This window comes from Choloepus didactylus, chromosome 8 (assembly GCF_015220235.1).
Source record: "Choloepus didactylus isolate mChoDid1 chromosome 8, mChoDid1.pri, whole genome shotgun sequence".
In the NCBI taxonomy this organism is placed as follows: domain Eukaryota; kingdom Metazoa; phylum Chordata; class Mammalia; order Pilosa; family Megalonychidae; genus Choloepus; species Choloepus didactylus.
Window position 1 is genome coordinate 32,561,041 of NC_051314.1, and position 14,124 is coordinate 32,575,164.

At 36.4% G+C, this 14,124-nt stretch overlaps 1 protein-coding gene across 2 annotated transcripts in view; it reads right to left on the minus strand.

The window, feature by feature from the left end:
- NEDD1 (NEDD1 gamma-tubulin ring complex targeting factor) overlaps positions 1 to 10,510 on the minus strand; it is a 65,693-nt gene extending 55,183 nt beyond the window's left edge. For both annotated transcript variants that reach the window (XR_005218471.1, XM_037847191.1), the window contains exons 1-4: positions 10,425 to 10,510; positions 8,057 to 8,200; positions 5,603 to 5,697; positions 1,467 to 1,583 (exon numbers count right to left, since the gene is read on the minus strand). Coding sequence is in view for 1 of the 2 variants with exons in the window: in XM_037847191.1 (XP_037703119.1) it covers positions 1,467 to 1,583; positions 5,603 to 5,697; positions 8,057 to 8,192 (348 nt within the window). In the remaining variant the exon portion in view is untranslated. The remainder of the gene's footprint in view (positions 1 to 1,466; positions 1,584 to 5,602; positions 5,698 to 8,056; positions 8,201 to 10,424) is intronic.
- Between the last annotated feature and the right edge of the window lie 3,614 nt (positions 10,511 to 14,124).

Genomic DNA, 14,124 nt, shown 5'->3' on the forward strand with positions numbered 1-14,124 from the left:
CAGCAACAGAGATTCCTTTTTAATAATTATAATAATGGCCAGCACTCTGAAAGTTTTCAAAGAGACAGTACAGAAAGGTAATTTTCTAAATGGCATTATATCTATCTAAAAGAAATCACTTCCACTGGCAAGTAACATTTACTGAAAGTTGATTATGAGAGTTCCTGCACACAGAGTATTACAGTTCACTTGACAAGAGAGGATGTTTAACATGAAAATGGCAGAGCAAATGCAAAATGACTGTTAGAGACAAAACATCAGAGGAAAGGAAAGATCTATCACTGTAAACTGTTTCACAGAAGAAGCTCTATGGAAGACATAAAGTTTGAGTTCAATCATAAAGAAAGGATAAGAGATGGATTAGGGGAGGGGGGAAAAACACAGACATTCCAAAATGGAATAAACAAAAGCCCAAAAGCCAGAATGAACAAGACATGTTTGAGATAATAGCAGCTCCTTCCATTTGTTGAGTACTTACTAGTGCTAGGAACTAAACATTTAATCCTCACAACAATTATGAGAGGCAATGTCACCACCCCCATTTTATAGACGAGGAGCATGAGGCACAGGAAAGTTAAGAAACCAACCCAAGCATATATTAACTGCTAAGTAGTGAAGCCAGGATACTCCACTATCCATGTAAGATACTCCCTGTCCATGGTAGGATATTCCTCTAAATAGAATTATCTCAAGTACTTCATAAGTTCAAAGATTAAACAACAAATATCCGGGTTTGCATCTTGTCTTTCCTACTTACTAGTTGTTTGACATTAAACAAGTGTTTTAACATCTTTGAGCCTCAATTTCTTCATTGTACACAAGAATAATACTTCATTTGCAGCATTGTTGAGATAAAGAGTAAACATATTTTAAGCCCAGTGGCTACAACATCAAAGAATTCAGTAAATGTTAACTATTCTCATTATTGGCAACTTTTCAATTATCCATTTTTTCCACATTTTTCCAATTTTAGAGGAAAGATTCTTCAAAGCTTAGCTAATACCTACACACATAATATAAACAATAGTACCTAATAGTAGCCAAATATCCTAGAGAACTGAGAAGCCAAATCCCTGATCTGATTAATGGATTGAATACTGACTGTCATCCCAAAACCTCTCTCATTTTTCCAAAGTGCATTTAAACAATCCCTTATGACAACAAACCATACTTCAGAAAAAAATGAAAGAAGGAGCTCATTTAAACAAGAATAGGACTAAATGGAAAAGTAAGGAAAATGTTTTAAACACCAATAATATGTATTAGTGATACACACGGAAGCAAAAATAAGATTAAAAAAATTTTTGGCCTAATAGCATCTTTATTTTTCCTAGCAAGTCTCACTTCAAACCTGAAGCATCTAGTTTTTATTATAAAAGTTCAAAATTAAAAGAAGTTTGGTAACTACTCTAAACGCATGTGAGACATTCATTTGTCAGGATTAAAAAAAAAAAAAAGTTGCTTACCTTAAGAGATCGATGAACTCTTTTTGATTTTAAATCCCAAATATTAACAGTTTTATTTAGGCCTCCGCTTACCAAATACATAGATGTGGAATTTAAATTGACACATGTCTGCTTTTGCTAGTAAAAGAAAAAAAAATGTCATTTTAATTTAATAGAGCCCAAAGCTGACTTTCAGGTTTCATCCAACACTTAGCAGGTACTTTATAAATATCTGTTGAATTAAATGCCATAAACAGGCTAATATTTATGCTAAAGATTCACCTCTCATCATCTTTTCACATGTAAATAATATAGCTTATAAGTGGTTCAAAAAGGCTTCAAGGAAATAAAAAAGATTCCAGTTCTCTTTCCATAGAATAGAAGTGATAGAGGAAACTTAGGAAACACCTGGGGTGCTGAGGGTAGCAAGCCTTGGCCCCCATCAGGGTTTACTTGCCCTTAATGGCCCCCCTTAAAACATGTTCTTGTACTTCCACAGAATATCTTAAATTAAAATCTCTCCCTAGCATAGAACATGCTAATGCTAGAAAGGACTTTAAGGAATTTCTAGATTAGGCCCCTCATTTTATAGATGGGGAAAGTTTTACAAAAAAAGTCAAGAGATTTGCCCAGAGTCTTGCAGGAAATCTCTCCCCAAGAAGCCCAGGTCTCAAACATGCAATCAAACTCTGACCTCACACTCTCTCACATCTCTGTAAAGATACCATCCAACCAATTTCTCAAAATAAAAATCCAAAATTATCCTTGATTCCTCTTTTCCCTCCCCCACAATCTATCAGAAAGTCCTCTTAACATCAAACCTGAAATAAATCCCACATGGGCCCAACTTTCTCTATCACTACTACTTGTAGCCTAATCTAAATCCTGCTGGGGCCACAACAGCAGCTTTTTAACCAGTTTTCCTGCTTTCACCTCTACTTCCCTACATTCCATCCTCTATAAGAATGATCTTTAAAGAATGTAAATCAGATCATGTCTCTCCCTATTTAAAAACCTTCAATGGCTTCCAAAAACACCTAGAATAAACTCCAAACTCATTAACCTGGCTTTGGAGGCCCTATTCATCTCTCCTCGCCTATCTCATCTCCTGCCTTCTTCCTCACCTACTAATTCTCCAGCCAAGCTGAACTTCTTTCCATTCCTTATAAACATTGTAAGTGTATTTGCTGCAAGGCTTCTTCATGACTATTCTCCTTGCCTAAAAAGTTGACTTCCCCAAACCTTGGCTGGATGGTTTCTTCTGATCAATAGATTTCAACTTAAATGGCTCCTCTTTAGGAGACCTCCATTGGTCACCTAATATATATTGTTACCACAAACTTTATTTGTCTGCATACAACTTATCACTATCTGGGTATTTTTTGTTTACAAGCTTATTGTCTATTTCCCACCAGAATATCAGCTTCATTAGAGCAAAGACCATATTCATGCTCAATAAATATTTCTAGAATAAATGGTTAAAAATACAGAGGTCATCATCATTAAGTTCTTCTCACAATGAGGGTCATCTATCTGGTGGTGCCATCAATAACTAGGCTACACAGAATACAATACTGCACGTTGTTTCCTATTTAGCTTACAGATGACTGCGTAGTCATATTAAGTGTTCTAATCTTTAGTTGAATGCCATGAAAAAAATTAGAGAAATGAATTCCAAAGGAGACATTTTATCGCATAGTTAAAAGGTAAGCTAAAAGTAAAGTTTAGGCAAGTCATCTCACCTTCTGCACCTTAGTTTTTTCATCTGGGAAGTAAGAAGTAAGGACTAGATCTACTGTTCTTACCTTGAGAGTCGATGTATCTCAAAAAACATACCCTGCTCAGAAGAGCACTAGATTCTTAAAAAGGTAGCGGTGGCCCTCTCCCCCTCCCCCACTGGATTACCCATTTGCTTGTAGCTCTGAATTTTGACTCGAGTACCAACTAACACATGTATGCACATTACGTCAATGTTTCAGTATAGTTGCTATAATTCTCATATAGGCACAATATATCAGGAATTGACTTTGGTCAAAACAGACTAGTAAGATTTAGAACCTGGTTATCTCTGCAAACCAGGGCAGTTTGCTAAGAACTGTCAAAATAACCTTTAAAGAAACTAGACAAGGACGACTTTCATCGAAGACTGATATACTGGGATTCTAAAAGTCAAAAACAACTCAGAAATTATTCTTAAAGGCTCAGAGCAAAACCTATACTCAGAGAAAAATCTTACTCTGATGATAGATGCTTTTTGTATGTTAATATATTATTAATGTAGCTAATGAACTTAAATAATTCATGAGAACTGTGTGGTTATTATCAGAATCCTGTGTCCCAAGACACAAGGCAATGTGTAATTTTTTAAATCTAAAAACAACATGTAGCCAAATCTCTAGGTTATTTAGTAGCCTATCATAGCCATTATAATATAGTTAATACCAAACTGTCTACTTTAAACAGGTAAAATGCAAAATCAAAGAACACAAATATGAAATAAAGTGCCACTATAAAAATAACTTTAAGATAAGTGGGATCAAATCATATTTTCCCAAGTAGGAAAGGTCTACTGCCTCAAATGGCACATGAGTAAAAGGACTTGAGGCCTATGAAGGGGAGGTTATCAACACACTAATATGTTACAATCTGTATTATAATAAATCAGTAATAAAGGTTGAAGAACCAAAGTTGGCAATACATTTACTTCCTATAAGTTAATTAAAGCAAATTCAAAATTATATCTAAAATGGCCACTCTTCCATTCACCTGCACTCTGATATGATTTCTTAACTATGGGAAAAAAGACTAAGAATTATAGCAACTAACATGGAAAATTCCCCAAATCCTTAGAATTATGTCATGCTTATGAATATCATTTGTTATACAAACACACACACACACACACACACACACACATTTTTTAAGTTCCCAAACTGATTCTAGGGTAGAATGTATAAAAGTAGCATGTATATATCTATAGACATATTCACTCAGAGTAGTAAGGGTAGAAATCAAAATTGTTTTGGTGTTGGTATTTAGTTGAACAAATGTTTACTATCCTATCCATCTCACAGGATCTGAAGATCAAAAGATGACTAAGATATTTTTCCTGTTCTTGAAGAGTGCAATCTGCCTTTTATAAAACACTTTTACTTAACTCAGAATAGACAGAGTGCCCGGCAGACATTCTCTCTGCCCTAACCTCCAACATCCATGGGCTGGAACTGAGGCTCACAGGCCAATCACACCAGTGACCTTTAGGAAGGGGCCAATACAAATCATAACTTCTCTTTAAATTAGATGAGCTCATGATCTATTGTCCTGTTGTTTTCTTTCTAATTGGGCTACCACCTCTCTCCCTGTTTAAAATCATGACAACTCATAATGATTTAGAACCTGCTATAAACGCTTTGGAAACTAAAAAAGAAGAAGCTAACAACTACTTGTAGCTTTTTATTTAGACCTTATCTTATTGAAAAAAGAAATAACTTTCAAGGAGAACATGTAATTGGAAATGAGACAGCCAGCATTATCCTCTATCAGAGGGTTTAACATAAAGCAAAGGCATAAGGAAACCACGTGCAGCAAGAGCTTCACTTAAAGGCTCTGCAACCGAAGCTCATTTTGACAAAGCCATCCTATTCAAGGAGAGCCAGGGAGAGGCTCAGGCCCCTCAGTACCTAGTGGGCAGAAGCTGTAGCAGAGGGCTACCATCAGATAAGGGTCTTCTGCTGATGGTTCACAGCCTAAGGTCAGTAAGGGCTCATATATGGGTTCATATGGTCAGTTCAACATAGGATGACAATAGATGCCCCCCAGCTCTAAGTATGTGACTTGAGTGGGATTTGGTACTAGAAAAAGACAGCAATACCAGGGACCAACCAACAGAAGGGAAATGGGGAAAGCAAGGACCTGGTTAACAAGATGCCCTTGAAGGCAACCCTAGGATCCAACATTATTTACCTAAAGGTGTTTCAGACAAAGAAGCACAGCTACTTCACCTTTAAGTGTTACTGTATTTATTTTCAGTTTGGAATAAGAATGCTTTTAAACTTCTGCATATTTAGTTACAAGAACCAGGATAAATAAGCAATCACCACCCAAGCAGAACCAGCAATTTAAAAGGTTGGAAAAAAAAAAAAATCAGTTAAACTTACCCCTTCAGCTAACTCTAAAAGTGGAACAGGTTTACACTTGCAACTTGAAACAACTATCTTGTCGCCAATGGAAGATGCCGTCACTAGAAAGTTATCTAAATGAAGAGTTATGGAGCATCAAACAATTCATAAGCATCTCTAGCAGAAGACTATTAATAAAAGTGTTTAGATGATAAAAGCAAGGACACTGAGAAAATGCACAAATGAATATAGCTTATACATTAGCTTTCAAAACTGGCTCAAGTTACTAATTACTAAGACTAATTCTCTTTACTAACAGTACAGGGAAGAACTATCCTTTCTGGCTTTGCTATACTTGAAAGCTATTTAATCCATGTGAAATATTACTCCATTTTCAAAGACAAGGCCAGAAGATCTAATTTTATCCTTCAAAAATGAAAGCATGATAAAAGCAGCATCAGCAAATATAAATCAGACATTTCATTTATAAAACTGTTCAAGATATTAATAACTCAGTGCTTGGTATCAATTTAAGGAAAGAAATAAAAACCCCCACTGGTTTTCTATTTTCCCTCTAAAATAACAAAGCCTGATATTTTCTCAGGACTGGAATTTTCTGATTGATTCAATGTTAAATGTATTAAGAATGAACAATGTAGTTAATATCGCAAATAAAAATAAAAACAGTCACTGTTTATGTTATAGAAAATTTTATTTTATATTTATTTTAAATTTTAATTTAAATTCATTTTAATTTAAAATTATTTTACCTAAATCATAAATGGAACAACCAGTAAACACAAAAGAAGTATTTTAAAACTAAAGTAATTAAATACAATAAAATAATCAAGAATAAGAGTCTGATTTTGAGTCAATAACAAATTAAAATACTAGAAGTTAAAATATATGCTTTTTAGCAAGGAAAGTCTGAGAATAGAAGCTATGGAAAAAGGCTAACTAGACACTAAGAATCCTAACTATATTACTTTTGAATGTTTACATAACATTCAGATATTTTGTGAACAAACCATAGATTTTAATTTTATGACACATGATTCAAACAAAATCATGTCCACCTAAGTATTATACTACTAAGAAAAAGAAATCACTCCCCTTTCCTTGCTTCTTCTTCTGTGTCTATTCCTTGTTTCCTTAAAAAGGAATGAAGAAAGATAATATGAGAGGGTAATATAGTTACTCTTTTTATTTCTCTTACAGCCTTAAAAAGTCAAGAGAAAGAGAGGAACATACCCACAGGACCAAAGAACCAAAAGAGAACTAATCTCCCTGGCACCTCACCATTTCCTGATAACTTCAATAAAAAATACATCATTTTTGTTATATATTTGCAAGAATAAATTAGGCTGGGCATGAAAACTTCTAATATTTTTTGCTCATGAATCAGTCATATTTTAAAGCTTTGATATTTTCACTTTAATCAGGAAGCAGATGAAATTAATAGTATGGTTCTGACAAGATCTGACATAGGTTAAAACAATTTTAAAACATTATGAGTATACTACAAATTACACAAAATAATGATAATTTCTAATATACCAAGCATATAGAACATTATCATACAAAAAGTGATGAGTACTTTGTTTACAGCATTGGTTCTCAACCATGGGTGATTTTACCTCCCAGGTGAACTATGGCAATGTCTGGAAACATTTTGGGTTGTTCTAACTGTGGGACTACTGGCATCTACTGGGTAGAAGCCAGGGAAATTCTAAATATCCTACAATGCACAGGAAAGCGCCTAAAACAAGGAATTAACCAGCCCAAAAAATGTTAATAGTGCCAAGATTAAGAAACCTTGATTTCACTCCCTCATTTATTTTATCCACATTTAGGAGTTCACTAAGACAGAGAAGGTGTGAACAAGAAACATAAAAAGCTTAGGAAAATTCAGTGTAGACAATTTCACTCTGTTTAAGAAATGAGCTTATTTTTATCACAGATTGAAAGGAGGAGAAATTAATGAGTACATCAGCAATATGGGGATGTTGGACAATTTTTTTAACTGTTCCCTATTAACCTTTGCTTCTGCTTTATTTCTGCCTTTCACTTCCAGACCAGATACACAAACACCCACATGCAGATTGCAAGAGCTCTTTCCAAAACCTTCTGGGATTTTCCCCCACCACTACATTATTCCATTAGATTCGGTAACACATTGTTGACAATATAATTAATTCTGTGGTCTAGATTCTGGTACCTGAGGTGGGTTTTTTGTGTTTTGTTTTGTTTTGTTTTTCCCAATGTAGTGGGTTGCAATGGAAATGTTTTAAAATGAAATTTAAGAGAATGTCAGAGTGCATTCACATGATGTACTGTTTATTAAACTATTTATCTATCTTTGGTAGCAATGCAAAATACATTTCTCATCATGGATCACATCCATCCAAAAGTTTCATTTACCTTTTTTTTTTTTAGCCTAGTAAGAAACGGTTACCAAAAATAGAAAAAAGTTAAAAAAAAAAAAAAGGATACTATTGCTGCTCCAACACACTGAGCTAACTCCATTTGATGATGTGTGTGGGTTGAACTTATCCACCAAAGTCATAGATGAACCATCCCATATTTTAATATCATCTCCCGATGAAGCAAATCTGAGGTTTTCCTGCATGACTGCACCTACAAATAATTTAAAACATATTTTAAAAACAATTGAGAGTTGGCCAAAAAAAAAAAAGGCTGTATTAGTCCACCTTTGTCCCATATGGTACACAGACCAAAAGCAGTTAGAGTGATCTTTTTAAAATGTGAAGATCACATTCTCCCCCTGACCTGTCCAATGACTCCTCACAGCAATTATAATCAAATACAACATCTTTCACATGCCTTACATGGCCTGGCCCCAGGTTACCTTTTCTACCACTCTTCCCCAGGTTCACCAGGCTCCAGACACAACTTGTTTCTGTTTCCTGCAACAAGCTGAGGTTGTTGTCACCTTAGTGTCTTTGCATTTGCTGCCCCCTCTACTTATGATCTTTCCAAAGATTTCTCATAGCCATCTCCTCAACTCACATCTCAACTCAACTGTTGAGCTCAACTGTCTCCTCTTCAGAAAGGCCTTCCCTAACCACCATGGCTAAAGCAGCACCTTCCCAGTAACCCTCTATCCCATTACTCCATTTCATTTTTTCATGGCATTTATTGCTATCTGAAATTCTTATCTATTCTCATATTTTCCTCCCCAGACTTGAACGAAACAAAGATCCCTGAGGGGAAGGACTTGTTTAATACTGGGGTCTTGAAATGTTCCTGGCACACAGTAGGTACTCAACAAGTAAACTGTCGGATAGGTGACTTTAAAAAAAAAAAAAGTATAGCAAACTGTAACACTCCAGGGGCGTCAGAATCCAGTCACCCCAGTTTTTCCAAACACCTCCCAAATTCACAAATACAGTTAAAGGAAATGCACTTACTTGGTCCACAATACCCTAACTCATTATTTATTCACAGTATATAATTCAAACACATAATTATAACAAAGTGATTTCCCAAACCACAAACAGAAGGCAGGGAAGCTGCTCCAGGCAGACACTTTAAAGTGTAAAGTAGTAACAGAAAACAGGTCAGGATACAAATGCTCAGAAGTCCAGGGGAGAAAAGGGAAGGGTGGAGGCACAGAAATACACAGCCCACCAGACCTTCCTAGTGGGGGCAGTGTAAGAGTACAGCACAGACTTACTGATTCTACAGATAGATCCCCAAGTCATCAACAAAATATCACACTTATGGTCAGCATACCCCATTTCAGAGTGTTATAATAAATCATAGAATGCTTTCATTCTTGACACAAAAGAAAAATTTTAGGTGCTTATAAAAAAAGGCTAACTTTGGCAACCAGAAAATTCGTTCATGTGATGCATTGTGCTTCATTCATGAGATAAATGCAGTGCTACTACATCAGTCACCTGCTGAGATGCAGACACACAGGGCTTGGATTTAGTGCCTTAACGTGTGCCCTCTTGGTTCTCTACTCAAGGAACAATGCAGTGCAGGAAAGACGATCTCTAAATAAACACAACTGAAAGATTTCTCTTCAATAATTTTACACCATTCCTGTTGACCAGTGTGGACTACTGGAAAGATCACTTTAGTCAGAAAACCCAGGTTCAAGCGATCTGCCCCAGAGTTAGGTGACAGTGACTTTGGCAGAGTCATTTAAGGTCCGTTCCCTTCTCTGGCAGTGGAAGGGGGAAGGGGCCCCTCTGCCCCACCAACCTCGCAGTCTTCTGAGAACTGAACACATTTAAGGGATAAGCATTACATCAGCCTTTCAACGAGGATCCACAGAGAGCAGAGCTGTCAGGAGACAAGCGATAACAGATGGCCCGGGAGTTGCGGATAGCGGCTAAATGAAACAATTCCACAACATCAAATTAAACAAAAGTTCTCCAACTTTTCCTCGTCAAAAGTGCATTTTACACGCAGGAGAACTGCTCAACTGAGCTTCCTGTAAAATGCATTCAAAGTGCCTGCTAAAAGAGTCGTATTTGAGAGGTTTATGAAAAGCGAGACAAACTTGCGGAGAAGGGGCAAACTTTCCGGAGGAAGCACACTCCACAGGGCCGCCACCCCACCCTAACGGACACGGGCGACCTCTCGGGCGGAGGTGTGCGATCCGGGTCCGCGGCTCCCGCACCCGCCGCCGGGGCACTTCGGCGCCAAACGTGCTGCCGCGCCCCTGCCTGCCTGGCAACGGCCCGCAACACCAGACAGGCCGGGGCACATGGCGCCCAAGTGCCTTCGACTCGCCCAGTGAGATGGCCGGAGGGCGGGCGGGGTTCGGGCGGGCTGCAAGCACACGGTGGGTAGTGGCCCGCTGACCCCGAGCCCTCCGAGACCTCACCTCTCCGCCGCGGTACAAGTGGGCACCGCGCCCGGCCCGCTCCGGCGCTGGGCTTCCGGCTCCCGCCTCGACTGTTAAACTTTAGTGGCCGGAAGTCCCGGCCCCGTGACGTCAGGGGGCGTGGCCGGCCCTCTGCGAGGGAGGTAGTCCCTTCTCCTGGGCAGGAGCTGCTTGCATGGGCGGCTCCCTCTAAACCCCTGTCTCCTGCGCTCTCATTCATTGTCACTGAGTCTCTGTTGTGCTCCAGGCGCTCTGCTAGACTCTGAGTGAACGAGTGACGGTTATATCTTGGGGACACAGAGGTACAGTGAACGCTTGTGGCCCCTGACCTCGTGGAGTTTAGCCTGATATAGGAGGCTGAAATTAATAAATGATTACACACTTAAATGAAAAGTGAAACTCTGACAACTGATACAAAATGAAACTACAGAATATATGGGAGCGCTTACTAAGGGAAGTTAACATGGATATGGGTTTGGGAAAGGCTTCCCTAAGGAAGAAACCATGGAGAGCAAATAATACTTATACACGGTTACAAATGAGGAAACACACTCAGAAAAGCTACAAAATATCCCCAAAAGTAAGCTATCCTCTTAGCTATCCTACTACAAAAACCTTGACCTTTCACATCATGCTGTGAGGTCTGGGACATCAAACACCATCTGATTGTGAATTATTTTGAAAGGGATGCTTCTCTGAGTGGAAACAGGCAGCTGAAAGGAGTTTCCAAATGCCCCCTCTAACAGGGCCATTTTTAAGCTCTAAAGACAATTTTTGCTGGGAATGCTTATAAAAATAGGACATTTCTTCTGCAAATAGTGTTGTTATTCTTTCATCAAAAGTATATAGTGGGTGTATTTCTGGACTAGGTGCATAAGTCCCAGTTATTTGCAACCATATTGCAAATAACTGGAAAACTCTAATAAGTGCAATTTTTTCAAAACAGAAATGGAAATTATAGTCAAGTTCTGGAGATTGGTGGAGAGAGGCAAAAGGAGGAAGAGAGCAGGCAGCAACTGCATTAATTGTATAGTTGACAGTTCTTGAGTTTATTAAGTCCAATTTTGGCAATAGTCAGGGACAAAAAGTTGGGAACTGAGAAAGTAAAGTAAGAGAGTGGACCAGGGAGAGTGGGGCAAATGGCAGGGTGGTGGGAGACTGCCAAAACAAAAAAAGACGAATAACTAAATCTCTGAAAATTTGAAGCCAGCAGAAAAATTGAGAGTACAATATATGGAACAATATATAACATATATCATATATCACATTATATGATATAATAAATATTTATTGAACACTTTCAGTTTGCTACGTTATATGTGTATATTGTGTGTGTATATATATACATGTGTGCCTTCCTATGTACTATTATATGTCCCCATTTTACATATGAAGAAGCAGATGTTAAGTAACTTTCCCAATCTCACATAGTTGATAAGTGGTAGAGATAAGAGTTAAATCCAAGACCATAAAACTACAGAGTGTGCTCCAAACACTTACTCTATACAGTCAAAAGCCAAAGAAAAGCATAAAAGCCCAAATGGTAACCTCCATTCCCTCCCCACTGATGCTGTAGCCTCAGCAAGCCTCATGCTAGTCCTGTTGTTCTACCTTTGTAGCTATGTGCATACCATTTCCTTAGTTCTCTATAATACAATCTGTAAGCAATAGAAGCAAAATGTTGGAAACCTTGCTAACATATGAATTATATAAACATATACAGCTTTCCAAAATTAGACCTTAAGACAAGGAATATTTCTAAAGACAAAGAGGAATGTTTCATAATTATGAAAAAAAAATTCATAACCTTTATCAATTATAAAATTATATGTGACCAATAGCAGAAGTTCAAAATGTATAAAGAAAAGCACTCTGAAATAAAGGGGAAAAAAGACAAATCCATGATTATTGTTGTAGAATTTTTAACAGAATTCTCTCAATAATTGACTGAGTTACTGACAATTATAGAATACTATACCCAACGACTGCAGAAGAAACATTCTTTTTAAATACATATAGAACTTTTACCAAGATTGATTGTATACTGGAGCAGAAAAACAAGTCTCAAGAGATTTTCAAAGAAATCAATCTTACGGAATATGTTCTCTGATCACAATAGAATGAAATAGAAATGGAAAACAATAAAATGTCTAGAAAAGCCCAGACATCTGAAAAGTAATCAACTTAACTTCTAAACAGCTCATTGGTCAAAGAAGAAATCAAATCACAAAAGAAATTAGATACTATTTGAACTGAATGATAAATAAAATGCAAAATATAAAAATTTATGGAATGCAGCTAAGCAAGGCTTAGAGAGAAATATATAGACTTAAATATTTATATGATGAAAAAGAAGTCCAAGATCAGTGATCTATGCTTCTTCTTAAGGAATCTAGAAAAAGAAGAGCAAATTAAACTCAAAGTAAAGACTAGTGTGGGGAGCAAGGATATAGAAATAGATGAACAATAGAGAAAAATCAATGAAACCAAACTGATTCTTTACGTGATCAATAACATTTATACACCTCTAGCTATACTTATTAAGAAGAAAGAAAAAACACAAATTACCAGTATCAGTATTGAAAGAAAGGACAACAATACAGATCCTGAGGACATTAAAAAAATAATAAAGGAATAGTTTAAATAATTTTATGCCAATAAACTTGATAACAAATGAAATGGAATAATTCCTTGAAAGACACAGATATTAAGACTGACACTAGGAGAAATAGATAATGTGAGTAGCCCTATAAATACTAAAGAAATTGAATTTGTAATTTAAAAAGCTTCCCACAGAGAAAATCCCAGGCTAAAACAACTTCACTGTTGAATTCTATAAAACATATAAGGGGGAAATAATAGCAATCCAACCCAAAGATTTTCAGAAAATAAAAGAGGAAGAAATATTTCCTATTTTAAGGACAGATTGCTCTGATACTAAAACCAGACAAATACATTACAAGAAAGAAAATTATAGACTCATATTACTCATGCATAGAGAAAAAAATTAAAATATATTTATTAATAAGTTGAACCAAGTAATGCATAAAAAGGATAATACATCATGACCAAGTGAGCTTTATTCTAGAAATGCAAGGTTGGTCTGACACTCAAAAATCAATTAACATGATTCACCATATTAACAAAGTAAAGGAGAAAACTATATAATTATGTTAATGGATGAAACAAAAACATTTGAAAAAATTCAACATCAGTTTATGATTAAAAACTCTCATCAAACTAGGGAAGAAAGGGAGAGAGTATCATGAACTACTTCAAGGGCACCTATGAAAAGCCCACAGATAGCATCATATTTAACAATAAAAGACTGAATGCTTTTCTTCTAAGATCTAGAACAAGACAAGGATGTTCATTTTCACTACCATTATAAAACATTTTTCTGGAGATGCTAGATAGGCAATAACACAAGAAAATAAAATAAAAATCATACAGAATGGAAAGGAAAAAGTAAAGCTCTTATTTATAGACAATGATTGTGTACTAGAAAATCATAAGGAATCCCCCAAAAGCTCTTAGAACTAATAAGTGAGTTTAGCAAGGCCTACACAAGCTCAACATGCAAAAATAAAATAGTATTTCTATATACTATCAATGAGCAATTGGGAAATGAAATAAAAATTATAATTCCATTTATAATAGCTTCCATAATCATGAAATACTTACAGATAAATTTAATAAA